At 51.3% G+C, this 24,419-nt stretch overlaps 1 protein-coding gene across 3 annotated transcripts in view; it reads right to left on the bottom strand.

The window, feature by feature from the left end:
- Nucleotides 1–872: 872 nt before the first annotated feature.
- Nucleotides 873–24,419, bottom strand: part of LOC144946114 (solute carrier family 45 member 4-like) — a 41,432-nt gene continuing 17,885 nt past the window's right edge. For all 3 annotated transcript variants that reach the window (XM_078874874.1, XM_078874865.1, XM_078874883.1), the window contains 7 exons: nucleotides 16,393–16,581; nucleotides 11,029–11,208; nucleotides 8,301–9,358; nucleotides 6,619–6,768; nucleotides 4,911–5,010; nucleotides 2,627–2,838; nucleotides 873–1,895 (listed from right to left, as the gene is read on the bottom strand). In XM_078874874.1, the coding sequence (XP_078731000.1) occupies nucleotides 1,314–1,895; nucleotides 2,627–2,838; nucleotides 4,911–5,010; nucleotides 6,619–6,768; nucleotides 8,301–9,358; nucleotides 11,029–11,208; nucleotides 16,393–16,581 (2,471 nt within the window). In that variant the 3' untranslated portion in view covers nucleotides 873–1,313. The remainder of the gene's footprint in view (nucleotides 1,896–2,626; nucleotides 2,839–4,910; nucleotides 5,011–6,618; nucleotides 6,769–8,300; nucleotides 9,359–11,028; nucleotides 11,209–16,392; nucleotides 16,582–24,419) is intronic.

The raw sequence follows: 24,419 nt of genomic DNA, 5'->3' as shown, positions 1-24,419 counted from the left end.
TAGCGAATACAATAGGCGGATGTTATGAAAGGCGCTATATTAGCTGTAATTGTTTTTACTTGATTGATCGATATGTTTTTTTTGGTTTCGGGCCAAATTTGTAGTTTTGGGACGAAAATCTCGTCAATGACCATCCACCACCCGACAAACGTTACAATCTCGTTGGGTGGTGGAGAGTGATTGATGGAAAATTTCGCATAGAATGGCCACCTTTTTTAAATTGTGTTAAACTAAGGGTAAACAAAATACTCGCATTTATTTAATGACCGCTCAGTGATGTTCGTTATGCATACTACGCATTTAACTTGGAGCCTCCGGGCAGTGGCAGGGCCCAGCGTTCTTCACCGCTCGTTGTGGCAGAGGCTCATGATGTCGAATCCTGCGGCCGCCCTGGTTAATACTGCGGCGGTGTCTAGCGGCCGTAAAAAAAACCCGCACGCACGCCGTCCGCTTCTCGGCGGACATTACAGATCCCTCGACGCTAATTCGCAACAATGAGCAGTGCCATCGCGTGCCAAATTTGAAAAATGTACCCGGGATAATTAATTCACTGGGATTACAAAAAGCAATCGTTGCTCCCTAGTACTGCAAAAAAAAAACTTGATACCCCCCCGCCCCCCCCCCCCGAGGAAGAGTCACGTGACTTTCCTGGAGTAAACAAAGTTAAACAAATATCAATGAAGAAAAAAAACCATGTTTGCCACACGGTGAATTCGCGGGAGCTTCTTTATCCCACTTCTGGCAGCGGAGAGCCGTGCGAAACGTCGACCTCGTTGCTCAGAGCATTTCCTGGGAGCCCTTTCTGAATCACGAGAAACAGCCCCCACCAGCGCCCAACCCCCCGACCCACACCCCCCCCCCCCAGACATTTATATCGCACAACTACTGCATCGTACTCACCGACAGATTGCACACATTACCGATCGTACCAGTGTGTATGCATGTGACCTGTCAATGGTTTAGGGAAGAAGATTGTGACAAAAAAATCACGCGCAATCATTAATAATTGTCTTGTAGAAACTCACTGTTGTTATTATTATTGCAAGGGTACCCAATCCACAAGCACAACCGCTGGGTTTTTTTCACTGTTTTCGGCTTTTTTGTCACGGCCCATCGATTAGGCGTCGCAATTAAAGAAGTTGAAAGAAACAAAGTTGAAACTCGTCAAGGTTGAAAACGTCCAACGTCCAAACAAAACAATAAAAATTGCAAGCTTCTCGCTCGCAAAGGAAGAAACTCGTCCGTTTGAAGGGCGCGATGGAAGGAAGAGGAGAAAGGAGGGGGGGGGATGGAGAATCTTATAAGCAGGAGCTTCACAGGAAAGTCTCCGCCTCCTCACGATTCGTCCCGCTGCTCCCAATCCGCCAATTCTCGCCAGAGGGCTTCTCTTCCTGCGCCTCCACTTCGGCCAGCGGCGGCGGCAACGATGGCCGCCCCTTGAGCAGCCCGTTGCTCAGCTCTGCCTCCCATGGGGAAGTCCGCCGCTCCTCCTCCTTTCCCGCGGCCGGCGCCGCTTTTGCGGTCGCGCTCGAGCCCGCCGTCGTCGCGATCGTCGTCGCGGTCGTCGTCGGGGTCGCGGCGCCGGCGTCGTCGTCTGCCGCCGCCGCCGCCGCCACCGCCGCCGCCGCCGCCACCGCCGCCCCCTGGGCCCTGGCCTTCTCGAGGCGACGCTCGGCGTGGCCGGCCGGGTACACAACGAGGAAGGCCGCCACGAGGAAGGCGATGAAGGAAGCGATGGCCGCCACGATGGGCACCACACGCACCGAGCCCGTCGCCTGGATGAAGCCGCTGAGCGCCGATGCCACCAGGATCTGCGAGATGTACACCTGGCACGACAGGATGGCGCAGTCCACGCCAAAGCCACGCTTGGTCCCCTCGGGGCTGCTGTGTACGAACTGTGTGGGGGGGTGGGGGGGGGGGAGACGGGGGGGGGGCTAAGGTGATGGGAGACATTCAAAGCAACAGCTCCTCCCCAGTGTCATGGGCGCTCAAGCAAATACTTGGCTCATGCATAATGAACAGAAGGGCCGTTCATTATACATGAGCCAAAAGCTTGCCATCTGTACGACCAATATAAATATAATATTTTATATCTATATATATACTGTCATGCTGCCGTGGCCTTATAGTAAGCACACTGAACTTGTAGCAGCACTGCACAGTCAAATTACTTTCGTGTTAATCACATGAGCTTCAAAATAAATGGATATCCTGGGAGAACCTTGGTTTCAAATCCAGGCAACAATCTGCGATTAAAACCAGGTTCTCAAGCGTAGCCAACTGATAGTCTCAACCTGGTCACCGATTGGCTGCGTCGACGATCGGGCCAAATAAAATCCCCTATGATGCCAGAAGTACTAGAATGCACGTCGATTCCTTTGAACGCGTCGGGACGACTACCGTCGTCGAAACGACGACCACGGGCTCCAGCTGTGCGACGAAGGTCGAGGCGCGCGTGCCGTCGCGACGCCCTCGGGCGGCAGGAGGCCGAGAGCGATCTGTTCTCCCACGCAGCAGCTTGTCCGCATCCACACGGCACAACGTCAACGTTTGGTTTCGTTCATAATACAGGTTTTTTGGGTTAGTTTCGTTTAGTTCCCCACGGGAGGGGCGAGAGAGAACCCACCTCCTTGAGCTCGTGGTACTGCCCCAGCAGCGCGTAAGGGCAGTAGGCGATGCTCATGAACACCAGCCCCATGGTGGAGATCATGACCATGGAGACGTAGACGTTGGGAAACGCGGCCATGATGGACATGCCGACAGAGAAGCCGAGCGTGCCCAGGCAGTAGACGCCCTTCACGCATGGCTCCTGCTCGCTCATGTACTTCTGCAGCACGGCTGGGCCGGGAGTGGGGGGGGAAAGGTCGGCGCAGCACAGCAACAAGGACGGTCGGACAAACGGGGTGCACTCTCTGGTTGCCAGAGATGCAGCAGTTTGTAAAGGCGATTCTTAGAGGAGTAGATAGATTCACAGATATGGTTCGTGCACATGGTATTTATTCATAACCAGGCGAGAAGCAGACGAAATGCAGCGCCAATGCAATTTTCATTCCAAGTGCGATGGGCGTCGTATATAAAAGAAAAATTGCCAATGTTTTGTATCAACTTTTGTAACACGAAAAATGCATACGCTGGCCACACAACATCAAATCTCGTGTGTGTGAGAATTGATTATTTCTGATTCATGTATGTCCATGCCACTACAGATCATGGTGATTCACGCCACCACAGATTCTGCGTATACCACAAGGACAAACAAATAATTGATTCATAAATCAAATCGTGACACCAAATTGTGATAATTCATCGGACAGCACAGAGTGGACCATCACATCCCTCCTGGTTCATCTGCGCAATCCTATTGCTCTGTGCCTCGTGACGTTCACCGCACAGCTGTGCTGCTCTGGTATTGTGACGATAACTGTGAGAATATCTCTGGATGCAAAAGGCTCCTTTTTTCTACTTTCCCCCCCCCCCCCCCTTTTGAACGTTGACAGTCCAAGAACACAACATCGATATCTTCCTTCTTTTAACCAATGAAGTGTGATCCGATCATCTTGATTCACAGCCGATGTAACCCGTCCAATTTTAAGGAAAACAACAGGCAGGGTGGGGGGGGACAGGGGGCAGTAGCAGCACGGGGTTCAACAATGCCCGCGAGAGCTTTGGGATATAACGTAATGGCGGTCTGCAGAACGCTCCAAAAGAAACAAAACGGTGGCGACGATCACGACGGGCCAGTTTCAGCGTAGCGACGAGTGATGGTCACTAGTGAATTAGGGAGGTGCAACGGAGAACCAATGCAGCTACATTTTTTCTGGCATTACAGTCTCTCCCGTCAAGAAGAGAACCAGAGAAGAGCTCGTGAGGTTGATAATGGGGTAAAGTAATAGCGGCGGAGATCGTGCGGTGACACGGACGTGGCAAAAGCAGAGCGACGGTTCCTCTCTCCGGCGATCGCCACATGAATTAAGCTGCAGTTTAATTAACGAAATGAGCGCCGGCCCACATATTCCAACGGGCGTCACTTGAGACATCATCAATGGAGTAAATGTAACGATCGATAGTCGTGCAATTTATGTTCGCTAGCGCAGCAGAGCGTGCAGAAAACCGCGAGCAGGTGCGCTTTTACACACGGCGGTGCTTTGTAAGCACGCGCGCAAAAACAGAAGCATGCACGCACATGGTTACGTGCAAGATTTCGGGAATCAATGTTCCGTGTGAGCGCAGAAGGACCGTGGGCGAGTGTCGGAATCCAACGCTCCACTTTCAAAAAAAGCATTTCTCATTCAATTACACTTTCATGAGCACACGCGAAACAGGACGTGTCTTTCCCCACGGACACAAAAAAAAGGGAACAATTCACCTGCAAAATAAATTAGGGACGAGCTTTAATTAAAAAAAGAAACCCACAAAGCATGTCCCGAGGTATCGTGCGAAATTAGCGGGGGATCAAACTGGCAACCCATCGCGGCGAGCAGAGGGACAGAGCCGGAAGGGTCAAGGGGGCTCTAACGAGTAGTGGGGGGCCAGGAGGGGGCGGGAGGTGGGGGGGGGGGGGTCATGGCAAGAGGAGTATGTATGTACGTATGTTAAAATTATTTTGTACCGTACATAGCTAGTCGGAGGTGCGGGGGGAAGGACAACACACTAAAACACAAAAAGCAGTTCTAGAGAAATGAGTTTTCAATCTAGATTATTTAAAAGTGCTCAGCTCCCAGTATCTTCATCATATCGGAGGGGAGAGCGTTCCAGACGGCCGCAGAAAGGCATCTGAACGCTCGCGATGCGGTGACCGTCTTTGTTCGGTGACTAGCCAAAAGCCGCTGCTGCGAGGATGACCAGAGTTCGCGTGATGGTGTACGTGGCGAGTGGTGGGGGGGGGAGAAAACCCCTAGGAGTGGTGGTACCTGAAAAGGCTGCTGCTGTGAGCGCGTACACGGTGAGGCCCCAGCAGCCCATCTGCACGCCGCTATTGTACAGACGCACCTCGGTCGAGTTCGCGGGAGCCTGCCGGTAAAGGGACAACAACGTACGAGTGAAGCGTGAGCTCGCCTTTGCGAGGGGCGGTTAGGCCGCCCCTTCGTTCATACGCGCGCACATTGAACGGCAATGCTCGTACGTCCACAGCTCTCTCCGTAGCGCGTCCGTCCGGGCTGTACTGTGCGTCGCTCGGCACGAGCTCTACAGCACAACCGCAACAAAAAAACTGCGACGTCGGTTTGATGATCAACTTTCCCACGGGTTCGGCTCCCAAGACCCCAAGGCACAATTCTGCTAGAGGGTGCGGGGGTGGGGGGTCGTAGCCCCTGCTTGCCCTGGGCTCAGCTCGTGAGCAATTAGGCATGCTCTTGTGCTGCCCACGCCTCGTCTGTACTCTCCTATTACATAGTTCATGTAAAATAATGGAATCGTGTCTTCTCATTGGTGGGGTGGTGGGGGGCGGTGGAGTGGGGGTGGGGCACGTCTCATCGGATTCTGTTAATGAGCCATACTCGGGAGTCATCCTTCTTCTCAACGGGCACATAAACAGCGAGCTGCTGTCAGAGTGAATAAAACTCCGAGCGAGCGTGGCGCCGTCGCGCGGCCGCGCTCGCACAGAACCGGCGCTCGCAGAGGTCCCGTGAGTGGGACGCAAGGTCAGAGCGCCGGCTCTCCCCAGCTTGGCTCAGTAAACCCATATCCGTGGGTCGGCAACCTGCCGTTCCGGAGCCGTATGTGGCGGCGGGGCCCTTTAAGGACTGGCTTCGCGACGTTGCTTATTAAGGACCAATGGTCTCGTGCTCATCATTGCATCGCGGGCTCTTGTGAAATATAGATATATATATTTTTCGAAATCGGGGGAAAAAAAGGGTCTTCTTGTTCCTTTGCTTGTCGACCCCTGCCCAGAGTCAATTCATCAGCACATTTATCATTCGCTCCGATCTTTATGGCACACGGCTATCACGAAGGGAGGTGCTACGTTCCACACATGAGTACATTTGGGAGGCCATATTGCTTCGTGACTTTAAGCATAGTAGGTGAGTTTTACAAAAAATGTGTATATATGTTGAAAATTTTCGACCGCACCACATGTCCTACTCTTTTTTAATAACGTCACGGGTGTTATTATTTATTTATTTCTCTTAGGAACTTACCAAATTAAAAACCGGTCCCACTGCAAGAGTTAAACCAGAGCAAAGAGAGCTATTCGTAAGTATGCCCTGACCACTACCCTACAGCTTCCACACCGATATAATTAAACTACGAATTGATTTTTTATTTTATTTTACCAGATATGGCCCACTGAGCTATTTTGCTCTTTTTAGAAGCGACCTGGCCACAAGTGATAGCGCAAAGAAGTGGCTTATCACGTGGACATTTATAGCAGCCAAATACTTTCAACGTGTGTCGATTCTAAAAGGACCCGGAGAAAAATCCACGTGACCATGGGGAGAACACGCAAAAATATACAGCAGGTGTCAGGCTCGAGATGGAACCCACGGTCTCCTGTATACCAGGCGAGGTAGTTAACATCTCCCAGCTTCCGAAGAGGAACGCGTGTCTAAAAGCTTTGCGGAATCCACGCGCAGCCGCGTCGCGTAACTAACCGCCGATCCTCGTACCGCTCACTCTCACCGTGGGGTCCCCGCTGTAGACCATCTGACCCATGAAGTCGGTGTAGAAAACTGCGGCCGAGATGAGCGCAAACCACGTGAAGAGGTGGCAGGTGCAGAGGTGGCGCAACTCACGGGGCATGCGAAGCATGGAAAGCCACAGCAGCCGCACCTGCGGCACAACGCGGACGCACAAATCACACAGATCCCCCCTCTCCCCCCCGTGTAGCCTCAACAGACTGTTGGGAAGTGCCGTTGAGAGAGCACCTATGTAGGCCGGAACGGAACACGAGGGTGTGGCGGGAAAGCACCACACCCGGCCACCTTTGTCTCCCCAGTGGCGATATTTTTACACACCGCACCAGGTAATCATTTGAGGTCGAGTCGACCTAGGGGAGTCCTAGGGACCGGTTCAAATAATCGTCACTGGTGTCGTTAGTGCAGCGTGCGAACCCGCTAAACCACCACGCACACACACCAGGCTGTGCCGCCCGCCTGCCCGCCTCCTCCGGCCCATCTCACACGCTCGCCAAGCAGCACCGACCGGTGATGGCTCTCGCTCAAGCTTTGCAGACGAGGGCTGCCCCGGAGAGCGACAAGGCGATGGACAGGTGACGTTAAAGAATGGACAGAGATGCAGATTAACGACGCGGCGAGACTGCCGGAGGTGGAGGAGTTGCCACCTGTACTGGTTTTCTCAGGATCGTCCTCTTTTGAGGGTAAATGTCCAGGGTAAGTCTTACTGCGATAGTAAAAGTCCCGTTTTGTGCCAGCTGTCTAATCATACACCACTCAGGACAATAACTTTCACACGTGATTCTCCCCTCGTCGGGTATTGTGAGATATTCTTCTTTTTCCCATAATGTGTCCCGTTTTTTTTTCATTCTTAAAGCCTCAATAGGTGGAAACCCGATTGAAGAGCCAGCATCTGCACCGTTATTGGATGTGGTTTCAACAAAATAAATCATGCTCCAAAGTAGGGCACAACCCAAGAGTCCAATAGCTCTTATCTTACAGATAAGATGCATACCCCACTGAGCGTGCAGCTTAACGAACGAGATAATTCTCGAGCAAGGTTACAGTCGAGCGTCCCACCGTGACGTTCCAGCGACGTCACAACACGGACGTTTATTGTACATCCCCCCGCGCCTCCGATTAGCACGGTTGGCTATGTACGGTGCGAAAGAAGTTCAACATACAAACGTACATGTTGCCGTGACATCACAAGAGAGCCATAACTCGGCATCTGACCATGATTTTGAAGTTGTTTTGTTCTCATTAAGAAAGCTTTAATCGCTTGTTAAAACACACAACGTAGGTACTCGGGTGTAAGTTTCAGATAAAGAAAAAAAAAAGTTTTTTTATATTTATTAGGAAAATTTCAGATCGTTTTCGTGCTAACACAAGTGATGTCAAGAAAAGTGGAGACGAGATGTCATGGAAGTGATGTCACCTCCAGTGGCATTATACTTCACTATCGATCCAAAACAGAAAAAATACTTTTCCGATCATCCAAAATTTCGTATCTCGGGCCCGAATTTCGAATTTTTCAGGCGAGTTCAAAATTTCTGCTTAATACCCCTTACCGGCTACTACGCATCCACAAGGCGAGAGCCGTCGGTTGTTTTGGCTGCGTGTGTGTCTTCCTTTACCCTTCAAATGAACCCAGACCGCCGCTCGCCGCAGTTCGGCGCCCTCCCTCACCGTGTTCACCGTCTCGCGCTCGTCATCCGAGTCCGACTCGCCGGCGCTGCCGCTGCAGCTGGCGCCGTCGCTCGGAGACTGGCCCTCGTGCCGGCGCTGCAGGCGGCAGTGCTGGTGGTGGTCGTACGAGCACAGCAGCCTCTGTCGCTTGGCGAGCTCGTGGATGTCCCCGGTGGAGCGGGATGGCTTGATGAGCAGCCCGGCGTGCGCCCTCTGGTGGTGGTGGTGCGGCTGCTGGTGGCGCGAGCGTCGGCGCTGGCCGGGGCGACAGCTGCCCTGCTGGCGCAAGCTGGAGCCGCGGGCCCGGCAAGCGGGGCGGCGGGCCCTCCTGCTCGGCAGCCCGTCGCCCGAATGACCCGTGGCGCCCTCGGCCGTGCCGCTTTGCTGCTGTTTGTCGGTCTCCGGTGGCGATCGGTCGCACATCTTCCCGGGGCCGCTCCGGTTGGCGTTATCCGCTTCCGTCTGGCTCAACGCGGTCTCGTCGAAGCCGCTGGGCCTGCGGCGGATGCTCACGTCGCCGCTGCTGCCGCCGCTACTGCCCGTGACGGATCGTCCGGCAATGCCGTCACGGCTGTCGTCGAAGATGGACGGCTCGATGCGGCACAGGAAGCCGTGCTCGGAATCGACGTCCATGGCGGAATCCGACATGTGCAGTGCCGAGTCGCTCTTGCTGCGCACGAGGTCCGCGTTGAAGACACTCAGGCACAGCTCGTTCTCGGAGCGCGTCTCGTCGGAGAAGCGAGCGGCCGCGAAGACGCTGCCACCGCCGCCGCCGCCGCCACCCTTGTCGTCTTCACGGAGGAGCGGCCGCGGGGAGGGGGCCGCGCGCTTGGTGGGAGAGGCGCCGCCGACGGAGCCGCAAGCCTCCTTGTCCTGCTTGCACGGCAGCGGCACGTACGGCTCCTCGGGGATGCTGAACAGGTGCAGGACGACGGAGCAGGAGAAGATGATCGACGTGAAGAAGAAGAGGATCTGCTCCTGCGAGTGGAAGATGCGGCCCAGAAAGGTGCCAGTCCAGTTCAGGCCGCCCGACATGTAGCCCACCGCCCCGCCCAGGCCTGAGAGCGAACGAGGAAGATGCGGACAAGACGCCCCGCGCACCTCCAATTAGCACGGTTGGCTACATACGGTGAGAGAGAAGTTCAACATACATATATGCACCGACGCGGGTATACAGGAACGTCCGACAGCCCCACCGGTAAGCCGCGCCACTTCCCAGCTGTAAAGGTTGACACGACAATCAAACTAAATTCACAAAGACAGAACGATCCCTGTAACCAAGTCACCCTGCTTGCACTTTAATTTGTCAGATGTGGGACTGCCTTGGATATCCAGCCGTTCTAGGCTTTCACCGAAAGGTATCCAGATGACGGTGCAGCAAAGGATTCTTGTTTTCCTGCCTAGAAAAACATATACTGTTGTGCAGTTGGATTTTCCCATCATTTACAGATTTCATTATCATTGGCATTAGCCAGGCTAAAGGGCCCAAAATAGTGTGGAATGGGGATTCCATTTTTGGGCTAAATAAATCGTAATTGGCCAAATACTTCTTTACAAAAAAAGGCAGCAGGACTATCCTAAAAGAGTCTTTGGACTCATTATGGCTTTCCTGGATATATAATAATTCTGATTATTATCAAAAGTAAACTTAACACATTGTTGTAACACTGAACACACCTAACAACAAAGTTCCATCCGAGACCCTGCCGTTCCCCTCTTAATTTTCCCTCCAACGACATTTTTTTCTCCCGACTTCGTTACAGACCGTGTTGCCGTGCAGCAAAAGCCGATTATAATTCACTTAAGTGAAGGCACAAAACCATCAAAAACACTGGCGCTGTCAGCCAACTTCGATTGCTTCCCTAAATATGAACCTCGACATCGTGACCTTTGCCCCCTGCCGTGCTGGAGGGCTTTCAACCGAGAAAGGGTCGCCAGCATGGCACACTCAATCTTCCCTCCCCCGCCCCCCAAGATTCCTACGACTCATCGCATCGACCTTGCAGGTCAAGGGTCGCTCCGCCTGCCTTGACCATTCCCCGCGCGTGGTGGTGCACGGATACGAACAGGCGCACTTCGGAGGCCTGCGTCGGTGTTCCGCGCATTTTGGACGGCGACATTTGGGTCCTCACAACTTCGCGGTTCCATTGACCCAAAATTCGCTGCCACTGCTGCGTGCTCGGAATTCTTCGCAGACATTGAACTGATGTTGTAGACGATCCATGACCGAACCTGTTGAATCGAGCTTACAAACTCTTGAGCGCCTGTGAAGGATTCCGCCTCTTCCTTAACCCCCGAGGAAACACGTGTCCCTCCCGTCTGCATGTATGTACATTGAACTTCTTGCTGATCTCATCAAGGAGCATTAACCATCACGCAAACTCCGGTCATCCTCGCAGCGGTTTTTGGATTACCATCGAACAAAGACTGTCAATGCATTGCACGCTTTCAGATGTGCTTCTGTGACCGCCTAGAATGCTCTTCCTTTTGATATTAGGAAGCCACTGGAGCTTTGCACTTTTTTGTGTTTAGTTTGTTGTCCTTCCCCCTGTACCTCCAATAAGCACGGTTGGCTACATACGGTAGGCAAAAAAAGTTCAATAACATACAAACATACAGTACAACTGTGAAAACCTACGTGGTAGCAGTACAAATAAATATTGGGGGGGGAAGGGGGTGATGGTGTCTGCATCCTCTCAATCCACTGCGTCCGTCTGTCCCCACTCACCTGCCGAGAAGGAGTGGATGTTGAGCGCCGTGTCCTGCTCCTCGCTCTCCACCACGTCCAGGAGGTAGGCCCGGATGGGGCCCTCGCTGGCGTCGGCGCAGAAGTCCAGCATGACCACGCCGAGGATGCTGAGCACAATGCCGTAGAGGTTGTCGCCGTTTCCATCTCCCAGCAGCCGACCTGGTCACCGGTCGCACACACAAGCAGCTAAGAGGGCAAACACCGAAACTCACCAATTCAACACTACCCGACGGGCACGGGACATTTTTTTAATTTTATTTTACCAGGCCCACCGAGATATTTAGCTCTTCTTCAGATGCGACCTGGCCGCAAATGACAGCCCAAGCAAGTGCCTTACCACGTGGCAATGTATAGCGGCCAAATACTCTAAACGCACGTTTCTATTTGCCCGCCACCGCCCAACAGCCCCCCTCAGCGTTGCGGGCGCTGGAGGGGGGCCCCCCAAGTACCCCCTTGCTGGAGGCTCAGCTTTACCTTTTAAATTCTTACAGTAAAAAAAAACATCGGTGGATCCCTTTGGCACCGGTTTGTGTGTATGTAGTGTGCTGAACTTCTTTCGCGCCGTACGCAGCCAACCGTGATAATCAGAGGTGCGGGCTTGGAGAGGCCTGCATCATGATTGGTGGTGCTGGTTGAGTGGGATCCTTGCATGGTGGTGGTGGATGAAATGATGTTGAGATGGTGGTGGCGAGTGATGGTGTGTGCGATTGTGGTGGTGATGGTTGGCTGGTATGTTGGGATGGTGACGAGCGAGTTGTTGGTGGTGGTGGATGGTAGATGGTGGTTTATGGTGGGGGTGGGGGATGGGTGGGATATTGGGATGGTGGTGGCCAGGGGTAGTGAGTGGTTGTGGTTGGTGGTTGGGTGGACTGAAGTAGGTATGGTTGCTGTTTTCTGTCCTGTTGTTTCTATGGACTTTCCTGGGGAATCCGCTGGTGCTGGGATTTTCAGTGTGTTCGTTTCCCTACTGTGCATCGATTGTGTCCATACATATATTTCTTTTCCCCTATTTATGCCATGACACGCAGTTATAAATTATTCCGAGACGCATTGGCATTTAAGCGCTGGAGAAATGCGAACCCCTTATCCTCGCAAAAAAAATAAAACACTTTAATTTGGTTTTCAGCCCATGAACGTCTTCAATGAGATTGCTCCCAACGGTAGGTTACATCAGAGGTTACCAAACATCCGCGTGTTATTTAGTTCACTCGCGGGGGCCCAACAATTCACGACTAAGCCGCCGTGGCCTGGCGTTGGCCTGCGTTGCACGCTACTGTGCACGGCAAGGGTCGCGGTGACAATGACACTTCAAGGTGGCCGGAGCGCTGAGCGCCGCTGATCAGTAATCGCACGGTGAACTCTTCTCCCATAAGCTTCTAATCCCCGAAAGCTCCACAAATATTCCTGCGCCACCCCGCTCTCCCACCCAAGCCAACCGCGCTCCCAACCACACGACGCAGAGTCCGACAGCGCAATCACGGAGGCGCCAGCGGTGATTCCCAACAAAGGCAGGGTGGAAAGCGTGTAGCGGCAAGTGCGAGAGCGTGATCTTTCATCATCAGCAGCATTTCTAGTCGATGAATCGACATCGGCAAATGCTCATCCCAGTTCTAGTTTACAGGGGACACCACACTGACCAGGTACATCCGATCCTTAAATAATGTCCTTGCAAACATGAGACTAGAATTAAGTGCTGTCTCGGACATTGTAAGCTAGGTCGGCATCTTCCCTACCTCCTCATTGTGCCGGGATGCGGGGGCGGTTTGAATGGGTGAGTGAGATTCAGGCCCATGACTCATGCAGCTTGGCTGCTATGCCTGCTAATACCGGACAAACAAAAATTGTACAGAAATTATGTAACGTGTTTTATTACGGCCGGTGACATGGCCCAGCAGCCGTGCATTCACCACTTGATGCAGAGGTTCACGATTCAAATCCACCGACCACCCCGATGAATACCACGGGGTGGTATTAACCGTATTAATAATACAAAGCGCCATCTACTTCATGGTGACATTATTCGCAAGAACAGGTCATTGTGTGCCGGCGTCTTGGTCCAAATTTGCCAAAATTACCCGCAAATTACTCATTGGGATTATACATACTGACCATTATCGTCCCTCGCCACCGCTGGAAAAAAAAAATGCCATTACCCTTTTGAAAATGAGTTAACGCGGGTGCTTTTCCTGGGTAAACAAGCGCAACGGTTATAATTACGCCGTCATTAAATGCGTACTTGTGTTATTTTGAGAATGCACTCGGAAGCCCTCCCGCGTGGCTAAAGGAACAGTCCCCTTCCACCCTCGCTGGTGCGGTACTACCGACCGCACTCGAGGCGAAGGGAAAAAACATGATTCACGACAAAGGTAGCGCGAGATGTCAACACTGCGTCACGCTCGCAAAGGAGCGCGCGAGAAACGGCACAGGGTGCGCCGCACGCTGGGCGCGCTGCTGCGATGCGGCGCGACACAAACGCCTCCGACCGCGAGCACCTACCCAAGCTGCGCTCGAGGATGAGGGGGCGCCACGGTGGCAATGAGATGTTAACGACCTCGCATGGTATACAGGTGGTCGCGGGTTCGATCCCGACCCTGACGCCTGCTGTATATTTGGAGTTTGCGTGTGCTCTCCCTTTCCCCGTTGTCGCGTGGATTTTTCTCCAGGGTCCTCCGGTTCTTCCCTCCACGTTCAAAATGAACGTGCGTTTGGGAGTATTTGGCCGCTATAAATGTCCACGTGATAAGCCACTTCGATGAGCTACCATTTGTGGCCAGGTCGCTTCTGAAAAAGAGCTATATACCTCAGTGGGCCTTACCTGGTAAAAAAAAAAAAATTGTTTACAGTTTACACGGAGGCACGCAGCTATCGACACCGGACACGCGAAATGAACGGAGCTCATTGCTGCCATGGGGGCGCACGTATGTGCCACGGTACAGTACAACGGCCGATAATCTGAATATGCGTCGGTTTGGAAGGAAAGGCGAAGGGAGACCTTTGTTTTATTAAACAGATTTACCGTGAGAGTGCGCGCACGCGACTGTTAATCTGCGCGTGCGTTGCCTCTCGACCGTAGAGCTGCCCCCCGTAGAGTCGCTGCCCCCCCCCCCCCACCGGTTAGAGTGCGTGCGCCTCATATGCGAACAGCCCTCCTTGTGCGCGCGAGCCAGCCAGCCAGTGCGGCGCGGCCAGGGAGGGAAGGAATTTGCTTCATTGAATATTTTAATATGTATAACGTGCCGCCAGTATTAAGTTTCCTAATCTCAATAATAATAATAGGAGTTGGTTAGTTGCAGGAATGCAGTGATGTGGCACCCCCCGCAGAGATAAGATTACTTGTCAATATTCCCGCTTGCGATACGACTAGAAAATTGCATTAAGGTTTTATTGCCTCGTGTATGCCATCTTATTTGTAGATCTTCCTGCTTTTGCTCATTCATCATCAGCCGTAATAAATCCACTGCTGGATGAATGCCCCTCCCCCCCCCCCGCCCCGTGAAGCCACCGCCATCTTTCATGTTCCCCACGATACAAAAAAATACATCTGTCAACGATATGTTAGATTATTTCATCGGCTGCCACTCCATCATAAGTTTTCGACCATAGTCCATCATCCCTTCTAGTGACATGCCCTGCCAAAGCCACTTACGTCACTAACATGTGTGCGTTCTCTAATCCACGTGATCCCTTTCCTGTCTCTCAGTGTAATTGCAATCGTACATCTCTCCGTAAATCTTTAGCAACTATTCAACCAATTAGCCTAAATGTAGCAAAAGCATAGCATTGGCATAATTTTTTACAAATCATTAATAATCATTGCTCACGAGCACCATTCAATACACTTATCCTGACCGCCAGAACACAATTAAATGGACAGATCAATGCCCGCAGTGTTAATTTAGTCAGATTGTTTTATTGGACGACAAACTGCGGGATTTTAGTGTGTGGATTCCATTGCGTCGTTCCCTTAAGTCTAGTCGACTCAAGCAGTCGAACACTCTCGGCCATTGAATGCCGGCTCGATCGGCGCCCGAGTTCCTCCCAATATTATCAGGCCAGCCAGACATTGGTACATCTCTCGTATAAACACGCGCGGACAATTAACGCGTCCCTGCCTTCCTCGGTGAAGTGCGGTCTCCGACGGCTTTGCCGAGCCATCTCGGCCTGCGTCTCGACGCTCATCCCGTTAACGCCGTGTCACCGCGGCCACTCGCGCGCTTCCGCTCGTTGGTAGCCACCGTCACGCGCTCGATCTCACGGTCACGGTTGAGCAATTTGTTTTATTCATCTGAATATTTATTTCGACTGGAGGAGGAATCCGATGAGCTGCAAAGATATTTTTTCACAGATGTCCACTCGGGGCGGGTGAGAACGTTGCAACAACAAATAATACAAAAACACGATAGGAGTGCAAAGTACAGGTAGGCCCCGACTTACGATGGTCCGACTTACGATATTTCGATCTTACGATGGCGATATGACAAAATTGTTAAATATTTAACATTTCGCGCGGCAGGCAAACGCAGCAGCGTACGAGGTACGATACTGTACGTTGGGACGCTGCCGGGATGTACTGTACGTTGGGACGCTGCCGGGATGTACTGTACGCATCTCCCGTCGACGGAGTTAAGTTGTCACGGTCTTCAATGCATGTAAAAAAAAATTATAGCAGATAGGAATGTTTTCTGAAAAAACTTTCTATGAAATAGCAGTTCATATAAGTAGGCTAAGAATTTACCTGTTTTTGACTTTAAATTTAACTGTGCAATACAGTATTGTAATTAATAAATACATACAGTATATAGTTTATACAGTACGGTACTGTAAATTGCTGTTTTGCTAAATTATCACCATTCTTTAAGACTCCTGGGTAAGCTAGGCCATTTTCGACTTACGATATTTTCGACTTACGATGGGGTCGTCGTAACGCATCTCCATCGTAAGTCGGGGACTACCTGTATATGAAAGGTAAACAAATCACTTAAAAACACACAGATAAAACTAAACATTTTTTTTTATTTTACAAGGTAAAGCTCATTGAGGTATTAACTTATTTTTCAGAAGTGACCTGGCCACAAACGGTCGCTCAACAAAGCGCCGTATCATCACGTGGAAATTTATAGCGGCAAAAACAATCGAAATCATCTCAATGCGTTATTTCAATATATTTTCATCAGTAAATTCACACGAACAAAATTCACCCTGGGGTTTAGCGGCCTAGCTCGCTCGTGACGCACGGGGGACACTCCCCATCAAGCGCGGGCGGCGCCAACGGGCGCACGCGACGCACGCTTCCGGCGGGCGGCGCTGCGCCATCCGTGCTTGCCCATGTGTCACCCAACGCACCGATGTTGGCGCCGTTGAGGAAGAGGGTGATGCCCAGCAGCACGCCGACGCACAGCACCAGGATGAAGGGGCGGCGCCGGCCCCAGGGAGACCGGCAGCGGTCGCTAGCCGAGCCGATGAGTGGCGTGAAGATGAGGCCGAGCACGGGGCTGAGGAACCACGTGAGGCTGTAGTACTTCTCCGGAAGGCCTGGGCACACATCGTCAATGTCGTCATCGTTAGCCACTATCAATCCACTGTCATCAATTGCACCGTACGACTTCATTATTGTAGCACCAAAGATCTCCGCTCCAGGTGCCAGCCCCATCGATTGTGCCAGTCATGAAAGGCAGCTCTCTGCTAACAGAAAATTCAATCTAAAATAACGAATAAGTTTCTTCTCCTGGATTTAAACAGCAAGGCAGTATAATCTCAGCTGTCTGCCACGATGAATACTTATGAAGGCCTCCCCCAAGCCATCGCCATCTCTCAAGGTCCTGCGATGTTTCGATGCGTCGAGCACCCATACACGAGCTGATTTCATCACTCCATCTCTGTGGTGGACGTCCACTCGGGTGTACGGCCTGGTGTAAGAGGCGGTGGTGTGGCCAACACCATGCTCGGCTGCCTTGCTTCCGCGGTGCTAATGCGCACACACCACCCAGGGTAGGCTCGGGGCAGGTTGTGAAATCACTCGCCAACGATATTAGCTTTGGCCTGGAATCAAACTCGGTCCACAGATTCATCGTGCAATGCACTCACCTCTTAACCACTACTCCCAATATGGGCACACAAACACTCAGCTGAGTGGCAAAAGAGCACTGATAAACCGGTCGTAGGTTTCATTGGCGTGAGAGCACTCGCATTACCCTGCACTCGCATTAAGTGACCTCACGCAAGATTCACGGTGTAACCCACAGGCTTTGCCAATCCACTGCAGGATAAAGGATCCACGTGCAGTGTCGGTCATGGCTGGTTTTTTACCAAACTTCACCATGCTGGTCGGTACAATGAGCTAACCACTGCACCGCCACTCCACAGTACAACATTCAGATTCGAACAGCACGGCATGGCGACGCGCTACTCCAGTCCGGTGCTTTGAAGTCGAGGGTGTGTGGAGACGCGAAGTCAACCACACACCATGGCCCGGCGCTCCCACGCTCCCCACGATGATTGCCCCTCTCGTATCAAGGATGCCCAGCTTGACCACTCTCTGCACCCGCACCTTCCCGCAGCTCCCCCACGCGTCGCACTATCGCTGCACACACGGCGGAGCCAGATGGAATGACCGCTGACAGTGGCAGTGTTTGTTAAAGTGAAAACATTGCGGGGCCACGTAGCTTTTGTTCTGTGACGATTTAGATTGTTATACGCACGTTAATTTTCGCGATTGTGCCGCGCGTCTCTCCGATGCGTATTCCATTTATGAATTAATTATCTGAATTCAGCGACAGCGGAATGCATCGGGACTTGGGGCCAAACAGCACGGGGTACAAGCCGCTAAACAAACGCATCGGTGGGTGGTAGGCTACACATTCCTCAAGCGTGAAAACATGAGAACGGTGCGGTGGGAAGACATAACAAAGTTTTCTCAAAGAGGGCACACCGGACGTGGGAAACACAAGTCAGGGACGCTCTCAAGCGCCAGCATCAAGGCTCACCGTTTAATCACCAGCGCCTCTCCGGCCTTGACCGGCCGCTCTCTACTGTTTGCTAAATAACATTCTCCAGAAAAAGCGTCCCAGCGCCCCGTCGCGTTGACGCAACGCGACGGGAGAGGCATTGGCTCTCTATGTTGAGAAAAAGTTTTGCTTCGATTTCGCCTCGGGCCTAACAGAAAGGGGCCCTAACACGAGAATGTACACCTGGTCAGAGATGCCATGGGTAGACCGAGAAGGGGATGGGACAGATGACCTAAGAGAATGGACATAAATCCAGATTAACGATGCGGCGCGACTGGCGGAGGTGGGGAGAAGGCGCGCCACCCGGCTTGGCTTTCCCTGCGACATTAAAAAGTCCCAGTATTTAGCAGTTGCGAAATTCACAAATCAAGACACACACTCCTATTTCTCTCCTACTCTGGGATTACAAGATATGCTTCATCCCATGCCGTGCCCCGGTATTTGTTTGTACCGTAGGGGTGGCAACCCTGGCAGAAGACAGAAATAAGTGGAAGGGGGTGCTAAACCAGGGTGTCGCCAACCAAAATAACAAAGAAGAGACATTTATTTTTGAATTCGATAACAAAAAAACTCAACATTTCAACAGCCGCAATGCACGTGCATAACGAGACGGTGGTCCTTAGTAGATAACGGTCACGAAGCAGTCCTTAACAGAGCCGCCGCATGTGGCTCGGAGCCGCAGGTCACCGACGCCTGTGCTAGAGGCCGCTGCCAGCCCTCCGTAAAGAGGATGGCGTTTAAGACGACGGACGGCGACGTAACCAAACACCGCTTTGCTCTACGGCAGGACCCGTCAAAACAAAAGACGGTCATAACGTATCCGCTCTCAAGACGTACACAGGCCCCTTATTCTCATCGGGCTCAACCGCTAAGCCAATTACCAGTCTGGATGCACGCCGCTGAAACAGCTGGATGTGCTGGACGTGCAATCAATGCCCGCAGCGCGGAGCCAATGTGCTTGCTCATGCAGAAGCTCAAACACCGCACGCGACGCATGCCAATGTTATTCATCCGGTACCGAAACCAAATATATATATTTGGGTCGCAGCTCCTGCAAAGCTGTTACCGAACATGGAAAGTAATTGCACCGAGCAGACGGCCGCGCTCAAAGTCACTCGGCGCAAAGCGTTGTTTAAACACGGCACACAGTGCCATCACTACCGAGCCACCAGTTCCCTCCCTTGTTCAGCATATAATGAAAACAAAGATCCAACACGTAGCCTCTACTCGCTGTGAGGGCTAGTCTACAAGCGAGCACCTATTAAGGCCAGAATGGTGCACTAGGTGGTGGCCAACACCACACCTAGCCGCATTTGTCTCCCCCGAGATGCTCATGCATCGCATTCGTTTAAGGCCGAGCCGACCTAGTGAAGTCCCAGGCCAGTGGCAGCGTGGCTGGGGAGGGGACGGAATGTCAATTAATCAATCAGCTGGGATGGATTTGTCCAGAAGACACCGCTCTGCTTACAGAAGCGGCAATTAGCACGGCCGCATTGCTGCAAGGTCACCTTGTCCGGCACCCGCACTACGGACGCGTGGGAACATCCCTCCCATCATTGGCAAAACTACGGTCAGCGTCGCTGCAGCATCAAAGTCGATGTCAGAGGTCGGTAGCAGAGGACAGAGGCATCAAGGACAAAGATCCTCCCCATATAGCCGTTAACGGACTGTTGGGGCAAGTGCTGTTAGCGAGTAGCACCTATGGAGGCCACCACAGCACACAAGTGTTTTGGCAGTGAGCCGGGTTCATAGTTGCAGTAGCTCCCCCCATCATCAGCAACGCAAAACGCAATCCACATGATCAATTACGATGCAGGTTGTCGCGGATGTGCGCTGCGTGGCTCTCCGTTGTTTTTGGGTCGTACCGGCAGCGTTGTTCGGCAAAAAGTCCGATGTTTTTTTGGTTCCTGAAATGCCAAAAACGTCACGTGGAACGAGCCATGCGGTAGGACCCCGGGAGCGCATCACCTCCCGCAATGCCCTCGTTCGGACACGACTTTTTTTTTTCCCTTGCCGCATTTTTTGTTGTTCCTTCATTCCTATCTTTGTCATTTTGGTGAACCCAGGTCACTCCTTGTAAATGAGTCTATCCATGTCTCTTGAGCTATCACAACCCAGTTAAATAAAGATTATTTAATTTAAACAAAAAACGGTGAAGAGCTCTCACAGGTGCGAGCGTAAGTTACTGATTGGGCAACGATAATTATTTGTGGTAGCCATCACTTCATCCCTGCCTGACGACCCTGCCGCCACCACCACATTAAACTAAACTCTTATATTTTACCAGGTAAGGCCCACTGAGCTATATAGCTCTTTTTCATAAGAAACCTGGCCACAAATGATATCTCAACGAAGTGGCTTATCGTGTGGAAATGTGTAGCAGCCAAATATTCTCAACGCATATCGATTCTAAATGTGGAAAGAAAAAACGGAGGACCCGGAGAAAAATCCGCGCGACCACGGGGAGAGAATTTTTTTTACTCCAAACATACAGCAGGCGTCAGGGTTTGGGTCGAACCCACAAACTTCCCGTATACCAGGCGAGGCAAATAACATCTCGCCAACCATGCCAGGCCTCGGCCCGCCTCTCTGTGCTACTTTGCAGTGGGATTTTAACATGAATATTTAATCATAACCTATTTTGTCGGGAGCCAAAGGGTAATTCGCTTTAGTAGACGGAATATTTAACATAGCTTAACCTTTGAAGTAGAGCCTTTTTATCGTGGCATTTTAAGATGATGATGATGGGACCCTTTAAAGAAAATAGCAAGGGAAGTACGAGTGGATGGATTTTAGTCCCCCGTGTCAATCCACCACGAGATGAAGGCCTGTCCTCGCCGTGTCTGTCGTTGCAGTTGCTTGACTGTACTTCACCACGTTTGGTCAGTGCGGGTTGGTGACAGGCGGAGACCCAGGACAGTCTGCGGTAGATGTCCTCTCGCGTGGCAGAGGTGTAGCGAAAATCACGCATTTGTCTCCCCGGTGATAATGCTTACACATCACACCAGGTACTCGATTAAGGCTAAGTCCAGATATCATTTATATTCGCCCAGGCTGGGAATCGAACTCAGATGGCCAGGTTCATACCACAGTGTGCTAGCCACTGCACCACTGCTTCACCCACACTATAGAATTGAGGTTAATTATCTGATCCTATATAGATTCATATCGCGCCACAGTCCTACGACCTAGACTTCTACAAACTACCCGACACGGCACACACACATTGCACAAGAATCTCACGTTTCTTGACGAGGTCCCTGATTGTCTCTCCAGTTGGCGGGGGGTCTCGTGTTACAAACGCAGCGCTTGGCATTTGGCACGGCCCTCGCTGTATAAATATCTTCCTGTTGTTAAGCAGCGCAGAGGAGAGGCGGCACAGTCTGTTCACGCACCGAACTACGAACCCCGTCGCCTTGGGTTCAATCCCAGGCCATGGTCATCACGTCAGTGACGAGCCCTGGGCTCTCCCCCCCGCCCGCCCACCCTGCTCCCCCCCTAAAACCCGAACTGACCAGTGTGGTGAAGTAGATAAATAGATGTTATTTATTTCAGCAGGAAGGGCCCAACAAGCTGTTGGGCTCCTGTTTGAATGGGCGTTCTTCAACGGTAAAGCTGTTATACATCACAGATCTTAGCTGCAATCGTGGTTACTCAAGTGCGGACGTATATGGTCAAAAATGTTCCACGACCGAACTCTTCATCCAGTGGTGGAACGGAAAAGGGCTGGACACTATACGGTGAATCTCAGTGAAATCCCTTAATCGAATTGCAGAGTAATGTGGGATTTTTATTTCATGAATGCTTTCCAAGCCACTGACGATTTTTTCCGGTTTGTTAGCAAATACTCTTCCGTCACTCCCCAGTGTTAAGTGTCACTGCGCCACAAACCTGGAGGCTTCAATTCGATTCCCCATCAGGGCTGACATCAATGACGAGTGACATCTAAACCGGTCCCGGCACCGACCATTGCATTAAAGTACGGTCAAACAACCTCCATGACGGACATGGCGTACGGGAGGCTTTTATCCAGCAGCGGATTGAGAAAGGCCTGGAAACAAACATTACATTAATCAGCCAATCAGCCGAGCAATGACCACGTTCTGCAATTATAGAAACAAGCGCTTTAATTCTCGTAGGATTAAGCTTATATTTACAGGCTTTGTAAAACTGTAAAAACATCTTTACGCCTTGTCTTATTGCAACACCTGTGGCAAAATAAAACAACAGAATAACGGCCTCTCTGCCGTGCAGTGGCACAAATAGCAAATCTTCTCAATTATTATTATTATTATTGGGCTTTGGACTAATTGTTTTAGCTAGGGAATGTTCTTCTGTTCACACCTACCCTGGCATAGCAGGCACCCGCACGCGTTCCCACAGCTCACGCTTGACGTAAAGGAACCACTCCTAAAATAGACGTCAGGAACGGCCTTCCGATCGGCACGCCACGGCACGCCACAGCACGCCACGGCAATGGCACACAGGGCCCTTTCCCCCACACTACGTTGAAGCCAGCCAGCTCCCAGTTCAGTGGACCCTCTGTTAGCTGCGGCAGCTGCCGAGCCGTGGCATCAAAAACACAAAATGTGACCTGCCCCTACTGGACATCAGTGAAAAATAACTTGATAGCTCATCTGATTCCTCCAGTACAAATATTGATTCTGATTCTGTAATGTAACATGCAGAAGTTTTGTCAATCTACTGCTGGATGAGAGCGTCCTCGTGTGTGTATGATTGATTATAATTCACCACATCAGCCAATCTTCTTCATATGGCTGATATTGGTGCATAGCAGCAACGACTATAACTTTATATTGAGGCAGTTGAGCAGGATAATTGTCACAGAAGTAGCGGAGCGGTGTATGGCCGTAACGATGCCCTGAGTCGTTATATGTCCCGTGGTTCTATTCTGGGTGACCACAGGCGTACACCAGAGAGTTTTTCATTTTACATTTGTGCATCAAGCATCCACATCTGATGCCTGTCATGGTTTGTGTGCGAATGCAGATCAGGGGTTGGGAACCCATGAGCTTCGCGGGAGATCGAAGCCAGGGATATTCTGACTTCAGTGCCTATTGGCTAACCATCGAACAAAGATGGCCACTGGATCGCGTGCTTTCAGATGCACTTCTGTGGCCGTCTGGAACGCTCTTCCTTATGATGTTAGGAAGCCACTCGAGCAATGCACTTTTAAATCAGAATTCAAAACTTTTTTTTTACAGCTGCTTTTTGCGTTTGGTTTGTTGTCCTTCCCTCGCACCTCCAATTAGCACGGTTAGCTAAGTACGGTGCGAAAGACGTTCAATGTACATAAATAGGTTCTGCATCGTCGGGTCTTTCAAGAGGAGTTTGTGACTTCTTGTGAACTCCATTCAGCTTTCCAAGTTTTACCATCAGGGTTGAAAATCAGAATGGAGTTCACAAGGTCAGTGCGGGTTGGTGACGTGGGTGCTCGGGACCGGTTCTGATACCACTCATCACTCACGTCAGCCCTAGTTTAGCACTGAACTCAGTTCAATGGGTTCATAGCGCAGTGCGCAAGCCACTGTGCCACCTACGTCGAAGCATTTGAAATTGTTTTATCATTTTGTTTTTGTTATTTAATATCCTCCCCCCGATTACATTATTTGGCCACAAGCGATTTTTTATTGGGTTAGATCACGTAAATATAAATGTCTCATTTGGGTTCACCGCAATATGTATGTTTAACTTATTTCGCACCAAACGTAGCCAACCGTGCTAATCGAAGATGCGATCATTTCGATCAAGGACATTTCCCTTCAGAACTCGGGGTAGCTAGCAGTGTACCACCTTTAATCACAGATCGTATCACAATATTGCCACTGCAATCTTCAACAAGACTCCTTATCTCACGCGAGCACACGTCTCAGATATGCCCGCACAGGGTGTTCGTCGCACGTCAAACCATCATTCAATTCTCACAGCTGGAATAAGCTGTAAGTAACAAACTAAATTAAATGTGAATGGGTTTTTTTTGTGCCACCGTTGCCAACCGAGTTAAGACTATCAGCTCATTACATTTGAAAACCCAATTTAATCACAGGTGGCCAAAAGCCACATTCAAACCCAGGGGTCTCAGCAGTGCTTGCACAGTGCTCTGGCCTGGCATTAGCTTGCCAACCCACATGACCATATTCAGATCACAGCATTATCAACATTGGTCACCATTATCCAACGCCGGATGATGACGGTCGCGGTTACCCACGGTCTTGCGGCGAAACAATCCATCAGGCTACTGCACACGAGCCGACTTCACGGCTCCATCTCCACAGTGGGCGTCCCCCCGGACACGTTTTCTCCTTCGGCTGCTACTGCGTCGTGAGTCTCGACAATCGCCCATCG

The sequence above is a fragment of the Lampetra fluviatilis genome, chromosome 2, assembly GCF_964198595.1.
Source record: "Lampetra fluviatilis chromosome 2, kcLamFluv1.1, whole genome shotgun sequence".
Taxonomy (NCBI): Eukaryota; Metazoa; Chordata; class Hyperoartia; order Petromyzontiformes; family Petromyzontidae; genus Lampetra; species Lampetra fluviatilis.
Note: the sequence above shows the minus strand (reverse complement) of the source record. Positions and strands in the feature narration are given on the sequence as shown.